This window comes from Harpegnathos saltator, unplaced genomic scaffold (genome assembly GCF_003227715.2).
Source record: "Harpegnathos saltator strain DR-91 unplaced genomic scaffold, Hsal_v8.6 scaffold80, whole genome shotgun sequence".
Taxonomy (NCBI): Eukaryota; Metazoa; Arthropoda; class Insecta; order Hymenoptera; family Formicidae; genus Harpegnathos; species Harpegnathos saltator.
The window spans coordinates 277,777-303,261 of record NW_020230649.1 but is presented as its reverse complement, the minus strand read 5'-3'; the positions used below and the strand labels follow the sequence as shown (position 1 = coordinate 303,261).

General features: G+C 47.8%; 1 protein-coding gene across 1 annotated transcript in view; it reads left to right on the top strand.

Moving 5' to 3' along the window:
• Positions 1 to 25,485, top strand: part of MESR6 (misexpression suppressor of ras 6) — a 720,981-nt gene that overhangs the window by 576,411 nt on the left and 119,085 nt on the right. Inside the window, exon 8 of the mRNA XM_025306807.1 lies at positions 22,049 to 22,164. Within this exon, the coding sequence (XP_025162592.1) occupies positions 22,049 to 22,164 (116 nt within the window). The remainder of the gene's footprint in view (positions 1 to 22,048; positions 22,165 to 25,485) is intronic.

The following is a 25,485-nucleotide window of genomic DNA, read 5'->3' as shown; positions in this document are numbered from 1 at the left end:
CCTTTCAGCCTTACTTCAGCCTTAATAAACAACAAGACAGCACTTCTAACGCGAAAACATTCTGTATAAATAAGGGATAGTTTCTCCACCCTTAAAACTGCTCCTCCGCAGATACGAAAAAAATACGTGTCGATTATTTTCCATAGCTCTATAAGTGGGCAAAGGTTCAATCGGTCAAAATCGGTGAGTGACAGTTGGGTACCTTTACCTGTCAGTGAATCTCGAGTGAGTCAACTAGCATCGAAAATTGTAATATACAACACCGTGTCATCTAATCCCACGTTAAAACAATGTCTTTGTCGAGTATTTCTTCAACCGTTCGTGTGTGTAATCGAGAGAAAGTGCGAGAGGCCCGGCGCAGTGTTCCGTGTGCAGAAAATTACAGACGTGTCGTTTTTATTGTACACCTTGGGCGGTAACATCCGAATGTCTGAACGTAAAGAAAGAGTATCATTGAAGCGCCGGCCTCGAGTGTCTCACGTGGTTTCCAAAAAGCGAGATGGCGGAGAAAGTCCTTTTGCGCGAGGCAGTAACGTGTATTTACGGGGCCGTTGTAATTTTCATGCGGAACGTCAAAATTTTTTCGACGTCGAGGGGGCGGGTCGTGGAGAAACGCGCGCGCGCGCGCGCACGTCGACTTCGGAGGAGAAAAGAGGTGAAGCGCCGCCAAAGACGTCATAAAATTCACGGAGAAGTGCCACTCGGCATATAGCCGATATCCTGAGGTACGGCCCCATAAATTACGGTCCCGCTGACCTCGCTCGTCGAGTTTGCCGCTACTGGAAAGCCCTACGTCCTCTGGAGACTCCCCGTGTACAATGCGCGCGAGACGCTTTGTGCGAATGCTTCGACCGAGCGAAAGTCGCGAGGCGGTCCCGGTGCGACCACGCCGAGACGTGTTAATTGTTTTTTCCTCCCGGAATTTTCAGCGTGCGCGCGACCGGGCGTCTCGAAGGAGACGAGTTGGTGGATATTTTTTCGCGTCGGTGGCGCGTCACACACTAAGATGCACCTGATGCATCCAACGCGCACGCAAATCGCGACTTATACGAGATTCGCGCACGATCCGACGATATACCGGTGATCTTTAAACAATCGCGTGCCGTGGGTCTGACATCATGTTGGATGTTGTGATGGAAAAACAAAGGGTACACGGCCCGTTGACAATAGTCGTAAAACGATTGCGACATGTCCGTGAGCTGTAGACGGATCTAAAAATGGCGACCCGCCTCCTTTGTCGCCGATGTTGTAATCTATCTATCTGATTATTTTTCTCACTCATGAGCTTAATATTCTCGACGTCTGCGTTTATTTTCAACTGTTATTATTCTATATCAGCGGGAGATAGGAAAAGTACGCTTCTCTCTTTGTGAAATTAATTTCGTATTAAATGATTTCGCGAATTAAATGGACCACGCGACGCGAAACGATCGAGATCAGCCGCGTTTCATTAATATCGCTCCACCATTAACAGCGCGTTCTTAATCTGAATACGTGAACTTGAAGTTGTAACTTTAACTGCTTTCTTAACGTTTATACGACAATTAAGAAGCAGCGTGAAAATTAGAACGGTTCATCAGAACGCGGTTATTTCTATTATACGCGCAATAATAAATGAACATCTGTCGTGCGAGGTACAAAGTTACATTTAGCGCGGCAAAGTTGAAAATGAAAGTAATGGACGCGCACACGGTAAGAGAAGATTATACGAGGACCTCGGTTATATGCCCGCGGGCGTTCGATGAAGCGACTCGTTTCCGCCCTGGAACACTCCTGTGAAAAATCAGCGGACGATTAATCATCGGCTGAGCGATCGCGAACGGCGATAACCAATTTGTCAACCGCCGACTGTTAATTATCGCTTCTTATGCGCGATGATTATAATAGAGATAGACGCTAATTGCATACTTCATGCGCAAATGAACCGCGCCTTATAATCATTACACGAACTGCTCGTAATTGGTATTAAAAGTAATTAACCCTACCGCCAATCGCGAATTTATTCGTCGAATGTGATTCGTCAAACAAACAGGAGTCTGTCAGAAAGGAGAAACTCTAATTGGCCCGCTTTTGTCGCATATACGTGTGAATATCGATGAGTCTTTCTCGTTGTCGGTTAGAGATTATCTGGAAGTGGTTACTTACGAATATAAAATATATATTCATAAATTACTTGAACTTTATTGGAAATTACTCGAAGATTAGTATCGCTAAAAAATTCGCCCTTTCTCTCCCGATATCCCTCCCGGTAGAAAAGATCGTCGGCGCTTCGTCGGTGCTCGTTGGCAAATTCAAAACTACAAATAATTTTCCCACGAACCGACAGCGCATTTTAATCCTTTCGGTAATCGCAAGAGCACTTGCGAAGCGCAAAACACACATTTTCATATGTGCCATCTTTTCTAATGAAAAATATTGTAATCGTCGGTGTTTGATACATGTCCAAATTGCCATTGACGACAGATGACAAATTCTTTCGTCTCTACGTACAGGTACGTTTATAGTCGCAGCGCGACAGAGCAGCTCGACTTGCCGTTCGGACTTGCCGTTTGACGAAACGACCGCGAATTTCGCACGACGCGGAGATTGAGCGCAGCGCGCTACTCGAGCAGCACTCAACGACTCCGTCGTCATACGTCATATGTCGCAATACGATATCGCGTGGTAGCACCGCGAAATATTACGATAAAGCTTGATTTGCATCACAATGACCGCATCTGTGTCTCGGACGACTATCGCGTGCTCCTCCTCTATCTTGGAATCTCGTTGACGGTTAATGACGACCGTGAGAATGTGTGTGTGTGTGTGTCTCCTCGTGCGCGTACGGCTGTGTCTCAACGCGTGTTCACTACCACCCGGCGTGTGTAAACACGCGTGTAGGTCGCCCCGGGGTCTTGAAAATAATGGAAAAGCCGATTAAGTCGCCAGGTTGCACACGCCGCCGACAGGATACCCGCGAGCGAGCGCACGTCGCGAAATCTCCGCGATCTCCCCGGCGTAATTTCAGCACGCCGTGTGTCGCAACGCTCGTCGTCGAGTACCTCGAGTACGCACTGGTCGAGGCTAGCTATAGAACGCGTGCGACGGGATATATCTCGAATATCTGGAAAAAAAGAGAAGGAGGTAAAAGCGAGAGGAGACTCTTTTTTTTCACGCGCGAATGTGCGACTGGCCGTGCGCAACGATAATAATGACGACGGCGTTGGCGTGCGTGCGTGCGTGCGTGCGCGAGGCGCTACATCAACTTGGCAGACCGTGAGGCGGACTTAATTGCGATACTTGTGCGGTCGTCAAAGGCCACGTTGCGCGCGGGTCGTCGATAGATTTGTTTGACCGTTAGATAGCCGTTGGATAGCGAAGAGAGAGAGAGAGAGAGAGAGAGATTAATCTCTCAACCGCGCGCGGTAACGGTAAGCGACGCGCTGTTGTAATCGAAATTCCGCGAAAACGATCCTCTCCCGGACAACTAGATTTCCTTCCAATTAGCCCGTGCGTTCATTGCAAATTTGACTTATCTGCGCGATCAAAACGCGGCCGGCTCTCGTACCGCGATCTCGATTCGATCAAATTGACGCGCTCGTTGTGTAATATAACGCGGATCGTTTTCTTCGTACATAGACGCACGTTTCTCGATCGATCGTCCAATAAGGAGCAGATAACGCGCAGTGGTATCTCAACATCTCAATCGTTGTCTGTTTCAACGGGCGAACGATTCAACGTGGCTGATTAGATCGGCTTGTTTTGCTTTTCATGCATTGTGTGCAGAATGTTGTGTAATTTATCCTCTGCAAGATTCATATTTTACTCGTATATTCTTTCGAGCAATTCCAAGTGGAGCTTTTTACTATATCTGTCTGTAGGGAAACGTCCGATCTCGTCCCGAGAATCCCGTTTTATCAGAATTTATTGAAAGTCTTTGCGTTCTAATTATCTCCCGTTCGTGACACTTAAAATTTGCAGCAGCTACTCGCATTATTTCCTTCTTATTTCAACATTCACAATCTGGAGCAGGAAGGCGTGTTCGAAGCAATTTTCGAACACGTTCGATTAGATTAGATTCGTGTACCTTCGCAAAACGGCGATAACTTTCGATGGCTACATCGTTGATTTTTCAGAAAGAAACACGAGAGCAATAATATGCAATTTTTGCTGGCTTTCATGCGATTGACGCTTTTAATTACAACAAGATACAATTTAGTGGTGTCGGATGTTGTTGCCAAAGAATCCCCCTCTCCTCTGCAATCAAACGTCCGCGCATCGATGCACGGCCGCCGACCGTGGAATTGATAAATCGTCGAAAGCGAAGAGACTGTGGAGCGTGAGACGAGATAAATGATACCATTATGCGAGTGCATTGAATGTTTCGCTTAACTAGAAGTTCACGCGCATGTCCGCAGATAGTATCGCGATTTATTGAAAACGTTGGCCGATATCGCGATGCGTTATAAATCCATCCGTGGCCACGCCTCATTTCATCGCGCGGCGCTACAGCTGACAATTAAAAAGCATTCTTCCGAGTGCCTTGACTTTTAACCGTGAATGTCATTCAGCCGACGAGTACGGTGTAATTCCGTGCGTACGATGAGAAATCAAGATAAATATACTTGTCGACATATAGCGTCTCGACTCAAACGCGCGATTACAAACAATCTCCCGCAGGCTTGGAATCTATAATATAATTATCAATTATTCCCTTTGTGATACATCGGTCTGCCGTCCGTTAAAAAGAAGGCGATATTTCGTTCCACTTTCCGACGTTTCATCCGAGAATCACAATCGTGCCTGTGAGTAAGAACCTGTTTCTACCAGTGTCGATTGAACCCTGGCCCGGCGGTTTTAAACTCTATTTGGACAAAATTTATTAAATTCAGATTAACATTTAACTGATATTGCAATAAAAGCAACGGGTATCAGGCGCGAGTTCACGAGTTCGACAGAATGATCGAGAAGCGGGTTCGCGACATCGGGTCTCTCTGGAAAAGTATCTCAGTCCCTCCCTCCTCGGCTCCGCTTTCCCATGATTTCTTTCCAAGATTTATCAAATCTCCAACTCGGGGCAAGGAATGTCGATGCCGACGTGCCCGTGGCTTCTTGATTTTCTCGCCAAGCCGGCGGTAATAAGGAGCTCTCCTCTCACACCGTGGAGGAAGCGGGGTCGACGGTGGTTTATGGGGGTCGCGTTCCCACTTGTGCAATCGTTTCATGGTAAAGTGTTACACGAATGCATACAAGGGACTCTCCTTCCTCTCCCTGTCCCTTCCTCGCGCTCTCTCCTTCGCTCTTTCTCTCTCCTCTCTGTGCCCTTTACCGTTTCTTCCTTTCTTGCTCTCTCTCTCTCTCTCTCTCTCTCTCTCTCTCTCTCTCTCTCTCTCTCTCTCTCTCTCTCTCTCTCTCCCTCTCCCTCCCTCTCCCTCCCTCTCCCTCCTTCCCTCCCTCCCTCCCTCCCTCTCCCTTTCTCTCTCTCTCTCTCTCTCTCTCTCTCTCTCTCTCTCTCTCTCTCTCTCTCTCTCTCCCTCTCTCTCTTTCTCTCTCTCTCTCTTTCTCGTTGTACTCTTCGCGTCTCTTCTCTTTTTCCCTTGACGTCGCCTCACGACACTGTCGTCGTCGTCGTCGTTGTCGTCGTTTCTTCCTCTCTGTTTCTTTGTCGCACCCGCGAGTCACGTAGAATTCATCGGCACTCCCGAGCACCCCCTCGTTATCGTTGTTGCAAATCCATCCGCATGCGCCACCGTTCGCGTTTTATCGCCCGCCGAGATCCGACGAACGTACGATGCGATGACGCGCTGTACCGTATGCTCGGCTATTTCCGGAAATCATTAATTATCCCCGTTTATCGCGCGCTGTACAGAGCAAAGCAAATGGTAGCGTGGTATCTTTGCGTGAGCAATGTTCGATACTTTCGTTTGCACGTGCTGATAGATCCTCGGGAGAGAAGCGTGTTCTTCTTTTTCTTCTCTTTTTTTGTTCTTTTTTTATTTATTATTATCGCTGTTTTTTCGTTGCATCTTGCACATACACGTGGTAATAGCGCAATTCGCACGCTAATGTGACTTTTTTGGTGCGACTCGTTTAATACTCGACAATGATTCTCTTGAGTTCTTCGCACACTGACATGACGGCAAAGTTGGTTAATGCAAAGACTTAAATTTCGCACCAAGTTGCATACACGATATTCTCTTCTTACTAATCGCTTCTCTTGTTACCGGATTGTCTTGCAAAAGAAATGGTCGCGTCTTTCCGCTTACGCAAACGTAGGCGTCATTTGCATATGCGTTTTGCTTCGTTACAAAACGCGAAAGTCGCGAAAGATTTTATTTATTTACGAGGGAGAAGAGGGTGGGAAGGATGCAAATTAATAAATATATATTTCTCTTTCTCTTTGTCCGAATACGTGAAATACGCGAATCAAGTGAAATAGTGCGCGACGTTTTACTTTAGTCTCACCTGCTCTCCGGTTTGCAGCTGAGAGAACATACGATAATTAAATGAAATCTCACGACTATCGTAAATCAGGATCGGTGAATTTGGTATTCGTATACTGTCGACTCGGTATGCGTATGATTAAATTCCCAGGATAACGTCTCGCCTAACGGGTATAACATTGTACGCTGCGCAGCGCTACATTGTCCGTGCATTCGTGTATCGCGTTACTGCACGTGCACGTTGGAATGATTTTTATCGTTTATCAGTGGCGGTTGTTTTAGCCGCTCAAAAGTTACACAAACACACACACACACACACACACACACACACAAACGTATAATTATTCTAATATTCTACAGACACGCGTACTCTCACAAGATTGAAACTTTGGCGAAGAAAAGAGAATATATATGATATAATTTCACGTACGGGACGTGATGGCATAATTAGATATGCATTAGCTGCTATCACGCGTTATCTGATTTACGACAATCATTATGTGCGCGGAAAGTTGCATGTAATATTATCGTGTATCCGATGCGGACTGATCGCACGATCGCAGTACCGCTCGAGTGCAAAGTTTCTTCAAAAGCCACCGATAAATTCCAACCATTTGACGACCGTCGTGTGGTTATTTGGCGATCATTTATCCGTCGTGTGCGTGCGCTTGATTGATTGTGGGCGCGCGAAAAATGAACGTTTTCGCGACAACGAACGCGCTACCGTCGCGTTGGACGCACGCATACCTGCGTACGTGGGCGCGTATTGTGGATTATGAGGCGAGCTCCTTGAGTTTACGACTCAACAAATCAACGTCGTTCGTTTTGCAACCGGCAACCGCGTTCTCTCGCGTCGACACGATCGCGCTCTGTTGCTGCGCGTCGTCCGTAAACAAGGATGAGCGATGCAACGTGCGTATGCTGATTACGTCGCGAGTGCGTTCACCTTGTACCCGAGCAAGAGAAGGAACCGGGCGATATTACGGGTTATTAATGGCGCGACAGTGATCGATTAACCGACCAAGAAAAACTGGTTCTCATTGGCTAATATAATAAGTATAATTAATAATTATAATTATATATGCTTGGGACGTTGGCTGTGTTTTTAAATTTGTAACGTTTCTTGTCGCGCCTAATCGAACGTATGATATATACAAGTTGATCCGAGGGGGGAACATCGTAAAAGATTGAAAATGTTAAAAGAAAGAAGAAAAGAGAAAATATGAGATGTAAAAGATTTCAAAGGTTTAACTGTCTCGAAAAAATTCCATTCGATGAAAATGAAAAGAGTTAGTAGTTGGTAGTTTATACAACTTATTGTTGTAGCTGGTGTACACAAATGAGTGAGAAGGAAGTCTGTTAATTAAAATGCATGACTCTATGAATCTTTAAGGCAATGATGGCAAAAGTGAGTCCCGATATAATTGAAATTGACAGACCGACAGACAGCTGGATATCTTAATGCAACGCGAAACAATGGAAGGACCGTTAACGTACATTACTCACTCTCTCTATACGTACGCGTTACGAGTAAAATTTAAACCGACCGCTTAGACACACTTTGTCCTTACTATGACGCGGTGCGTCGCTCATGTGACATTTATTCCTCCCAATAACGTTCGGCGATCCGTTATTACTTCGGGGAATGTCGTTCGTGAAATCGTACCAAGCATCGCGATATATTTCAATAGCATCAAATTTCCAAGCTCTGAAACTATTAGCATAGTTGTTGCTGTTTGGAGCAATGATTTTCCGAGACATGATCGTAAGAACAATCACTTTTGCCAGCGATAATTTCATGGTTTAACAGGGCCGGCGCGCACGTCCGAGTTTTTCCGCGCTGCCATCGCGGATGCACCTTTACCTGCGACAGGTGCGCGACAGCGTGGCGGGAAAAGCCGCGCCGGGGTGTATTGCGCGCGCGCTGGTTCTTCGCTGGCTAGGGATTCCTCCGGGTCGCGTTTTACGCGATCAAAACGGAGAAAGAGGAGAAAGCCGGAGAGACTGTGACTGTGAGAAAAGGAGAAAGGCGGTAAGGTAGGGTAAAGCTCGGCGACTTTATCGCTTATTAATCGTGCGACTGTGATCGATTATCTCGAGTGAGAATGGCCATTTCCACGCGCAGGGTAGCAATTACGCCCCGGTTCGCGGACTGTTATTACGGCGAGGGCCTCCACCGTAGAGCACCGATCGTGGCTCCGCGTAATCGCGGCGCGTTGTTAAAGACCGAGCCCAAACAGGTCGCGCTGTTCTGCGAGTTCCTGCATTCTGAGATTGATTTATCTCTTTGATAAAAAGCGTATGTCAACATTGTAAATGTATTTCTTATCGAAGCGTTGAAGCCTCTTTATATCGAAGCGTTGAAGGCTCTTTCTCGCGACGCTGATTGGCCGTCTCGAAGTCGCGTTGCGGCCGGCTTCGTGTCGGCGGTTTGAGGCTGTCATCGCGTGGAATGACAGCTGAGTGATAGTTTTTGTATCAGGGGATCTCTTTTAAAAAAGGTGCGTGAAACCTCGATCTCGAATATATCGAAGCGGGTGAAGAGAGAGGGAGAGAGAGAGAGAGAAAGAGAGGGAAGGTGATATTTAATGCGACGCGGTTTAATGAGACGCGTTTGTTTTAATGTTTCAGTGTTCAGTTAACGATACATGTACAGCAACATGTTCGATGTAAAGACACTTGATATATCATCTCGCGCATAATAGGAATCGAAAGTAATCCGTTCAATTAAAAAATCACGTAACGACTCGCGTCGCGCGGATTATCCGCGCTGGTATTAACGCGTTCTCGAAGATCAGAGGACGAATGTCTGGGGGATTCACTTTCGGACGGTTCGAGTTTCATCGGGAAAAGTTTCTCCGCTGTCTTTCGCCGTCTTTTCTTTCCCCCCCTCGAGTTTCGCCCGATGCACGGCCGCGGCGTAGGCGAGGGCGAAGCCCGGCGGAGGCACTCCTGCGAAAAGTTTCAGCTGTGCGTTAAACATGCGCCGAGCGCGTTCGCAACGTTCGATCGTTCGATCGATAGATCGATGGATCGATGGATCGTGACTGATGAATTTTTGCGCGAGCACGAACGAGCGCCCGACCGATATCTGCCTTTGTAACAGGTGCGGCCGACTTTTGATGAGTAACGATTCTATCGAGCGTCGCTGAAGGAACGATCGAGGTGCTAATAAGAAACTTTAGGAAGGAACAAAAGAAGTTAATTAACACCTTTGGCAGCTGCGTGAACAACCTGTCGCGCCTAAATTGGAAAGTCTCGCGCGAGAGAAGTCGCGACAAGGTGAACGGAACTTGAAGTTTCGCGCGTGCTCCGGCGTTACTGTTGCGTCGAACCTCGCGGTTTGCTGGAAATTGCACAGAGCGGTCTCCGATTGTTGCGCAATCTTCCACCGCTGTTACAATTTCCGCGGCTTTCTGAACGTTACACGACAAAGAAGACGATCTCGATTTGTTTCTACGGTAAAAGTCGAGACTGTATACAATAACGTTTCCCTCACAGTAGAAACCCAATTCGATCGCGTTGCCGATCGAAATAATATCGAGCGAGAAATCCAAACGTTGTGACGCGTGATTGCGTAATTTTTATTCGCACATGCGCGCATCGACTCGATCGCGCTAATTGCTCATTAGCGGCCGGTATCGGGGGAGCAGCGTAATCTCCACGATGTCGATATGAAATTTTGATTTGTATCAGTCTCGCGACGTGGCAACAGCCAATTTATGATTTACCGAGGCACGCATTATGCGTCGCTGGCCTCCGCTCTCAACGGTCCGCCGTAATGAAGCACATAAAACGACAAACGAAATGAATTCACTCCCGCGTCAATCGGCGCGGCACGCATTCGCGCTACGCCGCGCGAACGGGATCTCTTTCGCAACGCTCTTATCGATCATTCTTAATCCGATCTACCGCACTGCTACTGCAGCCCCGGATATCAAACGGGAAAGATTTAGTGAAAGCGACCGCGCGACAATGTTGCTCGAAATGAAGCCAACGCGGCGTTGAATTCTGCGGCAATCACTGTGAGAGCTACGGTTTAATCGCGCGAAGAATGCGGAGCAGTTTGTCGGAAGAAGAAAAACGCCGATTTTTTCTCTATCTTGTGTTTCATTTAGATTCAATGTCATTCAATTAGAATAGGCGAGACGCCGAGTCGAAGTTTCTCGCTCCTACGTTTAGTTCTTAACTTTCCGATGTCTACAGATTTTACGTCATGTGTATATACACGACAGATTATTTTTAAACTAGTATTGAGAGATTATACTAGTTTAATAATAATCTGTCGTGTATATACACATGACGTAAAATCTGTAGACATCGGAAAGTTAAGAACTAAACGTAGGAGCGAGAAACTTCGACTCGGCGTCTCGCCTATTCTAATTGAATGACATTGAATCTAAATGAAACACAAGATAGAGAAAAAATCGGCGTTTTTCTTCTTCCGACAAACTGTATATACACGACAGATTATTTTTAAACTAGTATAATCGTACATCTATATAATGCATCATTATATATTATATTTTTTGTATTATAATTTTACGATTTATCAAGCAAGAATCAAAAAGTTATTTTTACACATCGGTTGTGCACCACAAATGAACAATTTTACTCAAGAGCTGAAAAGAGGAGATAAAAATGAAACTCGCGTATGTAGAATCTAACGCCATTGAGCGCGCGGCAGCTATAGAAGCAGAAGTAGAATGAAAAGCGGTCGGTCTCCGACCGCTTTGTCGAAAGTGTCCAAGTAAGCGTGAAATCTCGAACCTCGTGAAAAATCACAGTCCGAGGCGATAGAGTGATTTTGACTGGCAGGAGAGAGAAGCTTTATCCCCAAGACTCGCTCGGCAATCATCCGCGAGAAATGCTTTCGGAATTCAGGTAACAAACGACACTAGCCGGCCGGCGCTACCATTCGCGTTGAAGCTGCGGATACAAATAAAGGTGACTGAATTATGGATGGCCGGCGGTATTAGCCGTTCGACCCACGGTGCCCTTCGAATGCTCGCGCGGCAAATTGAAACGTTACACCGCTCGCAGGCGCGACTTTAATCCGCGCCAGCTCGTCGCTGATTAATGCTATCAAATCGAATCATCCGCGGCCGTGGCTGCCGCGTCTCGAGGCTCTACTATGCGCGCGCGCGCACACACACACGTACACATCGCCAGGACTCTCTTCCTGCGATTCTTCGTTCCTCACGAAAGGATGATTGCCCCTCGTGCGCGCGCGGTATCAGCGCTCTTCTTTCATCTTCGTCCCCGGGAAGCCGTGGGAGCGGCGCGCGTTAGCCGACCGCTTCCACCGCTTCGCTTCGCGGATTGTACGTGTGTATGTGTGCGTACACGCATGTGTGGCGTGTTGTGTGCGTCTCGAAAGGTAATCCGTAAGTCTGTCTGGCTGCTGGCTTGTAGGCTAGCTAGTTGGCTGGCTAGCTGGCTGGCTGGCTGGCTGGCTGGCTGACTGGCTGGCTGGCTGGCGCAGAGTCGACGTGGATCGCGATTCATTTTGGGGAAGGTGCTCGAAGAATGACGAATGCGCGCGAGATCTCGCCCGAGATGCAGAGAAAAGCCCTCTGCCGCTTCTCCGGATTTCGATTTTTCTCTCTTTTGGAGATTCAACGTTCACTTGGACACTTTCCTCCCTCCTCCTTATCATGGATCCGTGAACAATGATTGATTTGTTTTCATTCTGCGTCTTTTTGCCCGAATTTGCGAAAGAGTAAAAATCGCGTGCGGATCGGGAAAGCTTTGTCGCGAATGTTTTCTTTTTATTTATATCGCATTTCGCAACAAGCGTCACCGTACACAGACGTACACGTCGTCGGCTATTTTTGCCAAGTGCGACGACGTCCATATTAAAGAGAAACGAACGGAACGAGATTTTATGGCACGGGAGAGGTAGTGGGGAGGCAGAGTGCGAAGGAGTACTACTCGACCAGAGTAGATTGCGATATACAAATATTATGTCGGGGCACAATGGAAGGCGTTCGTTTGAAAATGACTGCTATACGAGACTGGAGTCGAATAATCGTGAACGTGACAATTGAACGAAAGACGATGGTTACTTAACCGAAACCCACGTGGTGGAAATGTGTGCCGGGATATCGCGACACCCACGCCGGGGCGAAAATAGATTTGCCTAACGACGTCTAGAGCGCTAGGAGCTTAGATTCGAGTGAATTCGACCGGCATCCACTAAAGGCAGAGGGAGAAAGAGAAACAGAGTGAGCGAGGGATTGGAAAGAATCGTCGACTCCGCGAGAGCCGCGAGAGTGAGCACTTACTCATGTTAGCGAGAACGAGTTCCAAGCCCGTCGACAAAATAAATGCGATATCGTGTACTTTCGTAATAATTCGGGAAATAACGCGTACTATCCGTCTATCCGTAATAATTTCGCAGCCGTCATTGGGGAAACGTCGTTGTGATTTCCGTCGAGTAAATCGGTTGTTCATTTCGCACGATAAACACGACCGCTCGTCTGCGATTTTGCACAGTTGGCGCGGTTTATTGCGCTTGACACACGCGCCGCCATGCCATGCCGCGTGGAGCACTGATCACAGGCGAGTCACGATGGAGCTCGAAGCTCCGAAGCATTATTCGTCCACGGAACGTCGAGTCACGCTTTCATGCTCTCTCTCTCTCTCTCTCTCTCTCTCTCTCTCTCTCTCTCTCTCTCTCTCGTGATAACGCAAGTGCTGTTCCTCGAATCGCGAAGAAAATCCGAAAGTCGAATACGCGAATGTCGCGACGTCGTTAGCGGAATGTGTCGAGGATCGCTCGGTTGCGATTAATTTGTCACGTGAATGAAAGCAGAGTAGGAGTGAAGTATTTATTTATGTAAAAGTTCCTAAGGTAAATCCCTGAAAATACACGAGGAAATTACACAACGAAGATATATGATGAAACAACAGGCATCACGTCACGTCGATGCGTTTCCTGAGACGCGGTTGCAAAATCCCCTAATAATTCTCACTGCACAATTCCCTCCGCATACGCGACGTGGAAACGTCGATACAGATTTCCGTGGAACCCGATCCTGCACACTTATCCCGGCATTTATTCCACTTGTCTGCCGAATCAGTCACGACGATCTTCGCGATCTCCCGCGGCCGCATAAATCACGCGGAGAATACGCGCGCGCGCGCGCGAGCTCTTTCGCTCGCGGCCGTTCCGCCTCGCGGGGGCGACCTTTCGATCGTGCACGGCTCTCGTCTGCGGAATTTATTGTCTTACGTCACACGCGAGACGCGAGCACGTGCGCCACGTTCGTGTGTGTACGTCCGTCCGTTCATCCGTTCGTCTGTCTGTCGGATTATATACCGGTGGAGGAGCGGCGTCGTGTTCGGCTTGGTCTTTTCGCCGACGGTCTCGCGAATCTCAGGGCGCCCGCCGCGCCGCCGCGCGGTGACGCGATCCGGGCGTCGTCACGAAAGTCGTCGATGTCTCGTCGTTAAATTGATGTTCTATTAAAATTCCGATATATACCCGCGAGAGAGGCGCCGTCGCCGTCGCCGTCGCCGTCGCCGTCGCCGTCGCCGCCGTTGTCGTCGTCGTCGTCGCCGTCGCCGTTTACCTCCGCCGTGTCGGAGAGCCGCGAAGGCGCGAGGTTAAACGATGGACAGAGCGATAAGGCTAATGAGCTGCAACGATCCTTTCCCCGCGTTATCCTCCTCCACGCCGCGGCGCGGTTAACCTTTATCCGCTCGCGCGATTTTCAAAGCCCTTGTTAAACGTTGACTTTCTCCGTGCGTGCCCTCTCGCGCGCACGGCAAAGCCTTGCCTAATTTCTCAGTGGCCGCGGATTGGACGAGCGTCCGCGTTTATGGGCGAACGCACGGATAATTGTTGTTGCGCATTACCCCGCCGGGCTTCTCTTATAATTGGCTGCCCTTTATCGTCGGCCTTAATAGCGGTTTGTTAAGAAGCTAGATAATGTCTGTATGTGCGTGTGTGTGTATGTGTGTGCATGTGTGCGCACGCAAGAAACGTGCACTCGTGTGCACTGCAGGCAGTGTACGCGTTCCGCTTCGTAATTCACACTCGCAGGACGTGCTTACGAGGTGACTGATTGACCGGGCCAACGTTTGAAGCGACGTGACGCGCCGCGTGGATTATCATCGTAAAATTCAGGGCGATTCGTTAATTTTTAAAGCGCGTTCCGCGTGTCCCTCCTCTGACCGAATAAACTTGCCGTTATGTGAGGGATCAAAAGGAAAAAGGTCCGCACATCTATCTACGCGTTTTCGAGGCTGCGTCACGCTTAAATAACGACGATCCACTACGGACGGATGTATGTACGTACGTATGTAATAATTAACGAACAATAGCATATTAACGATGGCGCCGCGCACACGGTCGTGCAATTTGCAATGACAAATTTTGACTGGGAACCGGAGGAAAACGGCGGAAAATAATCGCGTCTCTCTCTCTCTCTCTCTCTCTCGTTCTCTTTCTCTCGGCGTGGCGCTCGACGCTGCAAAGATGAAATTCCAACGGCAGCGTATTCGCACGCTACCCGCCTATCTATCCCACTCGCGCGAGCGGCCTACACACGCGCCCAGAATGCACTCGCGTAATGTGATTATGCTAATGGGGCCCGATACCGGCGAGGCGGTATCCGAGGATATATCCCCCGCCGTCGCAAAGCGGCGATCGGCAACAATTATTGGAAATGACCCATCAATCTCGCAAGGCCCGCACCTTAAGAGGCGCCCCGTACATACATCACCGTCAGAGGCGGATTTCGCCCCGGACGTTGCACGGACCCGCCTTGTTCTTATCGATCCAAAAATATCTATGATTACGGACAATTAGATAAGTATACGCCTGGTGAGAGAAAAACGTTTCGATCCGTGCGCCCCGATTCTCGCGCGCGCGCGCGATCGTTCGATGTGTCGAACTCGGGGATGACCATCCTTTCCGCCTCTGAACATGCTTTCAGGAATCATTTGACAATAGCAAAGGAATGCGACATAGGAGGAATTTGCGCTTTTCCAATTAAATTAATTCATTTTGTCTATTGGGTTGGTAACTAAGTGATTGCGGATTTTGTCGACAGATGGATTTTACACTTTCTTTTGTTTCGTAAACGTGTTCAAAGTACCTAACCTATATTTTTTTCTTATTGTTTGGACTTCTACCTTTCATTTAGTACAAAAATCATATCGATTAGTTCTTTAGTTTTGTTTTTATCCCAACTTAAGAATGGAAGAGCAAGACGTGCACTTCAGACATATTTTATTGTATTATTTCCGAAAAGGCAAGAACGCATCGCAAGCACACGAGAAGTTATGTGCCGTATATGGGAATGAAGCCTTGAAAGAAAGGCAGTGTCAAAATTGGTTTGCCAGATTTCGTTCTGGTGATTTTTCATTGAAAAATGCTCAACGATCTGGCCGTTCAGTTGAAGTCGATGAGACCCATATCAAGGCCATTATCGATTCAGATCGTCATAGCACAACACGTGATATCGCAGAGAAGCTCAATGTATCGCGTATATGCATTGAAAAAAATTTAAAAAAGCAAATTTAAAATTTTGAATTTTCATTCTTATTTAAAATCCGCAATCACTTAGTTGCCAACCGAATAGTTGTGTTAAAGAATCATTAGAATTTGTTGGATGATCAAATTCAAGAATTTTTTTTTTAAGCTTACACTTGAGTAGAATAATGTGATATTTGGAACGATAATATTGTGAAAAGCAGCGGAAGTAGCGTTGTACGTAGACAAAGAGAAAGAATCAGGTGTCCTCTTTGAGCTGGTAGCAATTTTACCCGAAATTATCGACTCCGCATCGGGTCTCCTTTATTTCGCGGTGTACCCCCTAGCGAATGACGGAGTCATAAAGTGCACTTTGTAGAGAGAGGAAGACGTGCCTCGTGAGCGCGCGCGGAAGTCGGCGGCGACCGCAGCGCCGCTCGCGCAAAGTACACTTCCGCTATGGTGCTCTCGGTGGCAGTGGCGGTTCTAGGTATCCGAGGTTCCCCGCGAGAATCATAAGAGCGGATCGCGGTAATTACTTGACGTCGCCGGTAACCACAGAGCTGTTGCTCTCGTTTCCGTAAACTGCAATCACCGCTAACTCAACAATAGACACGGTAAGATTTAGCCGCGCCGTCGTTTTCGTTGCGCAGCAGAGCGTCCACTCGCCAATTACACTACGCGCTCGCGCACGCGCACGCGCACGAGCACGGCCGCGCACAGCCGTGGAAATAACCTGCTCGTTCTGCTGAGCGCAAGAGAAGCCGGTGCGATTCCTTCGCGTCACTTTCGCATCGCGGATGTCCGGCGGGCTGTAATTTGCACGGCAATCGTATCCCGTGACACGTCCCAGGTAAGAATAGGATGTCCGTGGCCGCGCGCGCGCGGGGTCGCCGGGGCTTAAGTTTACGTAGCGCGCAATTTATCAGGATCCCTGCCGTCCCGTTCGCCGCCCCCGCCATTGCCGCCGGTCTCTCTCTCTCTCTCTCTCTCTCTCTCTCTCTCGTTGTTAACAACTCGTCATTAACGTTTCGCGGTGCGTAACCGGCACGGCGCGCGCGCGGTCGCGAGCGGGGAAAAACGCGTGAAGGCGCGTGGAGTTTTGATGTTTGCATAAGCGTATTTTATAATACACGCGCGGAAAAACGCGCGGAGCCGCCTCATTCGCTCGCTCGAACGTAACCCGAAGGGGCGCGCGCGCGCGCGCACATACCTTTTTCTCGCCCTGTTATGCGGCGCACGCTCGAAATCACTTCGCATCTTTTAACGTACCGCGCGAGCGAATTTATGCGCGCATCCACTTTGGCGCCTACGTGCACACCGCAAGCGACGGGCGCGGGCGGCGTGCGGAAATACACAAATGCGCATTCGAGAAATCTCGGCTGGTAACTCGCCGGGCCGAGCAGAGCCGGCAGAGATATTACTCCTCTGAAAAATTTAAACGACACCGAAAGCACCACTGGCAGCGACGTTACGCGCGAATCGAGTTGTTTGCGGGGGGTTGTTTGAAATTCATAAATTGTCGCTCTAAATTGCGCTGGTAATTCTGATCGCGATGACATCTTCACGCGCTCACACGCTCAAGTCTCATCGAGATGAATTCTTGCTTGCTTTACGATCTCACTGTCGACCGTCGTTCTGCAACAACAATTGTCCAGAGTTTAACGTTCCAATCCCCTCGACGATGAAAGATGTTGAGGTAACAAGTTTCTTTTTCTAACAAATTTTACAAGTGATGACAGTAATGGCAATTGAGAGATGATGATCGGTCAACGATAATTGTTTGATTAACGTAGACTCACGCGACAATGAAATTGTAACTCGGTTTTACAAAATTATCCTCATATTTTCCTCAATTTGCGGGGTTTGCGATAAGTGGCAGATATCTGAATGATCAGATTATCAGCTCGGTTTGTGCGACGCGAGAGCGCTCGGATGATACACGTTGATTATTTTAAAGCTCGCGCGATAGCACGCGCGAGTTTCGATAAACGCTGTCATATCTTTGCATCGAAATAGCATGCACGTTTTACGCGGTAAATACAAGCCTCGTTCTAACGCGAGCAACATACTCGGGGAATAAAGTGAAGTGGACGACGGGAACTCGACGTCGTCGAAAGGCCGAGGATATCGCCCGTTTTACGCTTATCGGCGCGGAGGTGCGTAAAATACGCGATTTACCGAGTGATATCGCGAAGCCGCGGCAGCTTTTTAGAGACGCTTTTTAAAGACGCGATATCGGCAGCGGGGGATTAAAGTGATAGCAATGAGCGAGCTTGAGAATGCATATCGCGACTATTTCCGTCGTGTGTTTTTATTTAACTTTATGTAATTAACGTCGTTAATTAATACCGTAACCGCCCCGTGACGGTGGTTAATCGAACTCCGGTCTTCCCTTCCCGACGCAAGCAGGCAATCCTTTTTCGGGAGGTGATCGCGATATGGGCTTCGTCGAGACGCCTCTTCTTATCGGCTGCACATTCGCCGATAAGTATCGTGTCTCTCGTTCAAGTTAGAAAGAGGAGGAGGAGGAGGAGGAGGAGAAGGAAGAAGAAGAAGAAGATCGAGCGCGCGGCCAGGGAGAACGATCGCAAAATTGCGTATCAGCTTGGCGATATATTAATTACGCGAGCGCGCCTTGCGTATTACGACGACGCAGCTGACCGTCATAAACCGGCCGTGAAATTGTTTTTCTCATTGCATTTACATAATTCGTATCGCGCGTGTATCTTATTCCACCCTACCGATGTCCACCCTAGCGAGTTTCTTTTTCTTTCTTTCTTTCCTTCTTTCTTCCTTTCTTTCTGTTTTTTCTTTTTTTTCTTCCTTCTTCTCCTTTCTCTTTTTTATTTACGGAACGTACCGCGGTTGTGCGTACGGAGCCGAGCGATTAAGCCGATGGGTTATCGCGACAGACCAGGATATGAATGCGCTGCATCGGACATGCTTTTGGATTATTCGCGAACGCGTGCAGCCGCGAGATCCTATCCACGCGCGAAATCGCATTTCAATTACAATTTGTAGCAATAGTAATTATCTTATTTATTGGAGCGCTGTCCACGATAAGTGTAATTATTAAAATCCAGGAAATTATAGGCTGTTCGCTCTTCCTGTTTGTATAAACCGGAGATATTTTCGCCCGTCGCAAATATTTACGCAAACATATGCGTGTGTGTTCTCTCGGGTGATCTTAAAACTTGTTTCATACGCCGGAGAGAAAAATACATCGTCTCTCGGACTCGGCCGGAGGAAGATTTCATCGTGGAAGAGAATGCTGTCGCCGTCTTAGATATTGTTATCGTTGTAAATGTCGCTCGCGACTCGTCGTCAGTACATTTTTCACGTCTCTCGCCTTGAAATTTCTAGAATACGCCGAAGCCGTCCGAGCGTTCCGTCGCGTTTTGTTACCTTTACCCGAATGCGAAATATTTCCCGCGGAGAGAACATGAGAGCGAAGGCGAGAGAGAGAAAGGAAGAGAGAGAGAGAGGGAGAGAGAGGGAGAGAGAGAGAGAGAGAGAGAGAGAGAGAGAGAGAGAGAGAGAAATGGGAAACCTGTCGTGCGCGCTCCTTTGTGCGCAAAGATGAGAGCGGAGAGATCGTAAATCGTAAATGACTGCTCGCGCAGGTGAATGGGGTATATGATAGCATTGCCGAGAGAATAGCGTACGGGAAAGTCATGACAGAAACAATCTTGATGGCACAAGCCACTTGTCTTCAGCCTTCCGACAGTCCGCGAACTCTCGGTCTTGTCGCGTAATACTAAGATATAATGAGAATCGAGGAGCGCCTGTGACGTTTCGTACATCGAAGGCAAATAAACGTGGCCGACGCTCTAATAACTCGGAAACGAAAAATATTCTACATGATTACGTAACATTTTTCTCCTGTCGTGAATCGCATTTTTCATTTCTTACGCGAGATGAGGAGTGTCAAATGTGAAATTTTACAAAAAAATACCTAATCTAAAAATCTGGAATGTGCAATCTGGAAATTTTTCACAAAATCACACATATATAAATAATGTTTTTAATAAGTATAAAAGCAGCAACAGTTGTGCACGAAAACGCAACTGTCCTAATTATCATTTCATCGCGATTCAACGTAACTGTGCGAGAACGTGTGCGTTGCACACGACACGATTGCGCAAACGAATGAGAGTCTCTCTCTTGGCGAGGCGCGAGATTGCAAGAAAAATCACACGATCAATATCATCGGCGCGGGCACGCGCAAGAAACGGCGAAATCCTACCGAACGACAGCCGGAATGAACGAACTCGCTACTCGCTGGAGAAACTGTCGCGCGACTTCCTATGGTTCTTTTACAAATACGGTAATCGTCGGATCGCGGCGGATAAATCAGCTGCGACAAATGGGAACACACCTAACGGCGACACTTTCTTTATGCTAATTCCCCGAGTAAATCGCGCATTCGCCGTGATTCGCGGCTCTTTTCCGACGCTCGGCAGGGCAGGCAGGCAGGCAGGCAGGCAGGCAGGCAGGCAGACAGACAGAAGGAAAGAAAGGCTGTGAGGCAAAGCGCACTCCGGCGATATTGCGACAAGACGATAGAGCCGACGTGGGAGAACGGGCATAGAAGAATGCGTAATTGTTTTGAAAGAGAGACCGAGCTTCGTCTCGCTGTTGCCGCCACCGCCGCCGCCGCCGCCGCCGTCGTCGTCGTCATCGTCGTCGTCGTCGTCGTCGTCGTCATCGTCTTTCGTGTGGGATGTGTGAAAGGCGGCCTGCGGCTTGCCGACGTCGAGCATAAACGACGAGGACAGGTTTTGTTTCTTTCGTCGTCCGCATATCCACCATTCCGATCCTCTCTTTTAACGCGATTCGCGATCCGGACGCGCGACGCGTGCACAAATGCAGAGATACCCGGACTCCCGTTTAATAGGACACCGCGATACGCTTGATTTTCGTTGCGCTCCAAAGAGAGAATTGAGCTTCCCGAAATGTCAGTCAGCTCTGAGTTCAAACAGCTGAACTCGTCGAGTGGCTCGTTAAAAACGATCGGGTGTACTTTTTTACATCACAGAAATGCCCTCGAAAATCTCGCGAGAAGCTCGAAGGTCAAAGATGAGGAAGATAGGCCGTCCCCCTCGTTAAAATTTTCTCACGATCGAAAGCAGGGAAGAGAAGTCCGCGGATCTTCAACTTGCGGCTCGGAATCACCCGACGAGAATCCATTTCGGTGGGAGAATTTTCCATCGCAAGCGCGCGCACGCGAGGATATTCTCCTTCGTCGGAATATTACGCGGTACATGCGGAGTACGCGCTCGAAATTTTGAAACAAGATGTATTCGTGCACGAGAAGCAGTCGAGTGGAGGCATCAACAATAGGGATTATCAGCATTGGCTGAGCCGACTTCAGGTTGATATTGGTCTCTCGAGCCCCGACATATTGTAATCACGCGGATATATTGTGCTCGTGCAATGTGCGTTCGTCTACCTTGCATCTCTCTCTCTCTCTCTCTCTCTCTCTCTCTCGTACTATTCCATCCACCGCCCTCCTATCCTCCTCCCCCGAGCACCCTCTTTCGGGCTCTTTCTTCGCGTTCGTCCATCCTCTCCCGGCGTCTCTCTACCGGCGATCAATGCTCTCCTATCCTACCGATAACTCGATAATATTACACGCGAAAACCGCTTCCGACGTGCTCGCCAAGTCAGCGAGCCACTTGTGCGAGCAAATAACCAGTTATCGGAAAACCGATTTTATTTTCGAGGAGCGGTGGCTCCGATTTTTTTCTTTCCCCTCTTCTTTCTTCCACTTTTTTTTTCTTTTGCTCATCCGCGCGCTACTCGACCCTCCACGTTCCGTTTCTCGCTCTCCGGTCTCTCACTCTAGTTTTTCTCTTTTAGTTTCGCTCTATATCGCGTACAATAGAAGACGCGATTGGCACGATTAAGATTGAACGGTGCGCTTCTCTTTTTCAAACGAAAATGCCTACTATTGTTCTCGCTTCTTTTTTCGCTAATTCATTCCATTTGCAGTTGTTTGTTAACTGCAAACACAGAAACGCAAAATTTCAGCAAGCTATTTCTGTTTTCGTACCAAACAACATTGTAACGAAGCTCGAACGCGCGCATCTAATTCTTGGTATTTTATTAATTTCGCAATTCGCTCTTGCTGTTTCAGGCCCTGAAAGAGTCGATGACGCAGAGAAACGAACAGCTTGCAGAGTTGGGCAATCTTTTCCGCCATTTGCAGGAACATCGCACTTTGCAAGGTTACGAGGGCGAGAAGACATCACGGTGAGTCTGCACATATTTCCACACGAAAAGATACGCAAGACTATAATGTCACCGTGACTTCGCAAAAGACGTGTAATAATTATCACGTGATTAGAGATGACATTTTTTTGGTCAGACTCTGCAAAAAACAGATTATCAGACGCGCGACATGCGCGTGGCAAAAGGAAAAAAGTTGGATAGAAAAAAAAAAGAACGTTTTAGATATTAATCTCGCGGTGAACTGTTGAGACGCTCGGCTCGCATTGTCGCGGCACTCGTAGTAGATAGATACGGTATCGCGGAGGAGAAAGGATTGATCCGGGATGGAAAGGCGCAAAGGTCCCGGTAATACAAAGCGAGCGCGACAAAGAAACTGCATTGCCGCGCTAAATCTCGGACATCGCGGCAACCGCGTAATCAATCTTCAATCGGCGAAACGATTGATTCTTTTCTTTCCGTGTTCCGTTTTCCACATCGCCGGCATCGCAAACCCGTTTCTCATTCCTTCCCGTGGTGGTATCGTGGTATACATTTTTGCGAAATCACGCACGCATACGTCTTTATTTTATCTAAAGCTTTGCTGAATATCGGCGTAACATTCATATCAATTACGGTAATGCACGTTTCAAAGACTTCTTTGTGATTTGTGAGATCTTTCAGCCGCGAGAATTCGTGTTCCGCTACATATTTCCCACTGATATCAATTAATTACGCTTGTGTGTCGCGATTAGTCAAGCTTGTCTGGCAGGAAAGATATCGTAAACCTATTCTCGATGACGGTAATAATACGGTATTATGCACGAGATGCAATTGATTACCCATAAATTGAAAGTATGTTAAAACGCCGCCTGACATTCACGTCAAATGTAGATCATTGATAAGTGAAACCGTCGACGATGAAAAGTTAAAAATAGAGAGTCATAAGATTGCGATTTTAATCCCGATGCTTTGTTTCCCCTTCCTTCCACTTTTTTCTTATAATGACATGGCTATATATCTAAAGAGGATTTCCTCTGAGGTGTTATTTCTTTAATGAGATCTTTGGTATTTTTTATAATAACCGTATGTGAATTTCAAGTCCTTATACATGTATTATATATTACACGATATATTACGATAGCAGATGGTTTATTTCGGTTGATTGAAATTTCCACTTGATAACGACGGTATATACATATAATTTCTCACTTTACTCATTGCGTACGTATTCGTGTGAAGTGAAATTTCTCTTTATAACTATTGGAGAATTTGTCTTATTTGCAAATCTCGTTGGCTCCGACAAATAAGGCGTTATAAAATTAGTAAATGAAACCTTGCGCGCGCAAAGGCTGTTTCGTATTTTCCACTTATCGAGTCCTTGCAAATTGGAAATCGGTCTTAAGCGCGCGTATTGGTTTAATCCGACTCGATAATGTCTCTGTCATGCGAAAGTTGTAACTATAAATACATTTGCAACCGCGTACCGCCTTCGCGCAGGCGACATAGCGCCGCTTGTAAGCCAAGCAAGATTGCGCGATAAGAACAATAGAGTTATAAAGCTGTCGAGCTGGAACTTATAACGAGATCTAACGCGCACACGCAATAAATGCATTTAGGTAAAAGGTCCTGCGAGTGATTACATTATTCGCTCCAGTCGTTAGATCCCATTAATTTTTCGTCGCCAACAATATCTTGAGAACACTAATAACGCGCGCTCAACTTTATATATCTCCCCCTTTTTCCCTCCACTTCTCCCATATCTTCCCTATCATTCAACTTTCTATTTTCTCTGTCTTTATATTTTATCTTATCTTCAATCTTTTCTTTCGAATTCCCTAATCAATTTGGTCAACGCGAACGACCCGACGTTATCTCTCTTTCCGAGTCGGCTGACCGATTCCCGATCCTCGCAATGAGGGAAAGTTGTCTCGCGCGCGATCGAAGCGTGTAATCGATCCACCCGCGCTCACATCGATAACGTTTCCCCGATGTCTCGACTACGTCGGCTCGTTCCTCTCAAACGTGCGCGTAAATCCCTTTATGAGCGTCGCGTCACGAATTCACGGCTTGTCGCCGATTTTATTGCACGGCGGATCGCACGGCGCGCGCATAGTCGCGGCTTTTACCGTCGTCTGAAGAGATCGAAGTATCGCGAAACTTCCGGCATTCCGTTTGCCGATGCGGCGTACGCAATGTGCGTAAGGTGCATGCGTTCTTGCGTGCGTTCGTACATACGCCGCCGCGCAGCGCGTCGAACTCTCGCGGCTGCGTGCGTGCGTGCACTGCACAACGCAACGTCAGGCCGCGTGCAGACGCCGGCGTAAAACGCCGGCGTACGCTCCGCGACGCACGGACCGTTTCGAATGTAACCTGCCGGGGCGCGTGACGGTGTTCTCTTAGCAGGTTGAGCGATTACGATGCTCGACGATAGCCCGCGACGCTGCAGACTCGATATTTCCGTGTCGGTAGATAGGCGCGTTTACGCCGCACAATTACCACGGGTGTCTGCAATCTCCTTTTGCAACGCGAGCGTATCGCTCTCATCGTTCCTTCCGCGCGATTACAAAATATGATCAAATATAATCGGGTTCTGAAAGAGCAGATTGAGAAACACAATATCGCCTCCTCTTAGCGAAGCAGATTTTTAATACTTTGACAATATCCATTTTATTCGTTTCACGATATGTATAAAGATAAGATGTTTATTCGAGAGATTTATTCAGATTAAGTAAGATTGTCCTCGCTCGCTATATTGCTCTAGGTGGTAGAAATCGACACCGTTCTCTCCGCGCACGGATGTTTGACGGCAATGATGAAGTCTAGAAATCCGCGTGAGTCAAGAGCATATCTCGCAGCGGCGATAATTGCGGTGAATTAGTCTTCCAAATCGGTCGTGCGCTCCTACATTCTCCATTCCCTCTCGCAGTTATCGCCGACAAATCACCCGGCTTCTCCTTGCCTGCCTCTTCCTCCGTGCCCCATCCTCTTTCTCTCTCGCTTCGTCCCGTCGACAATCGCGTGATCATCTGGCGTGTATAACAATTAGTCGAGATCCCGGCTACGTTTAACTGAAATCACCCTCATTCCGTGTGCCCGTTTTTTCCATTCTCGCCGCTGCTGGATTATCACGGCCGCCATAAATCCCGCTTACTCGCTCACGACGATCGCGTAATGATCGATAATCGGACGATAAACTATCGTTTCGCGAGAAACTCGTCTGCTTCATTGTGTGTGCCGCTTGTTTCCTCCGTTTCTCAGATACTTTCTCGCACTCGTAGCACCCTCCTCGTCGCACGTGTGGGAACACTTTGTTCAACATTATACATGTTATTTCCGCGTAAAATAATATTGTGTCGAAATTTC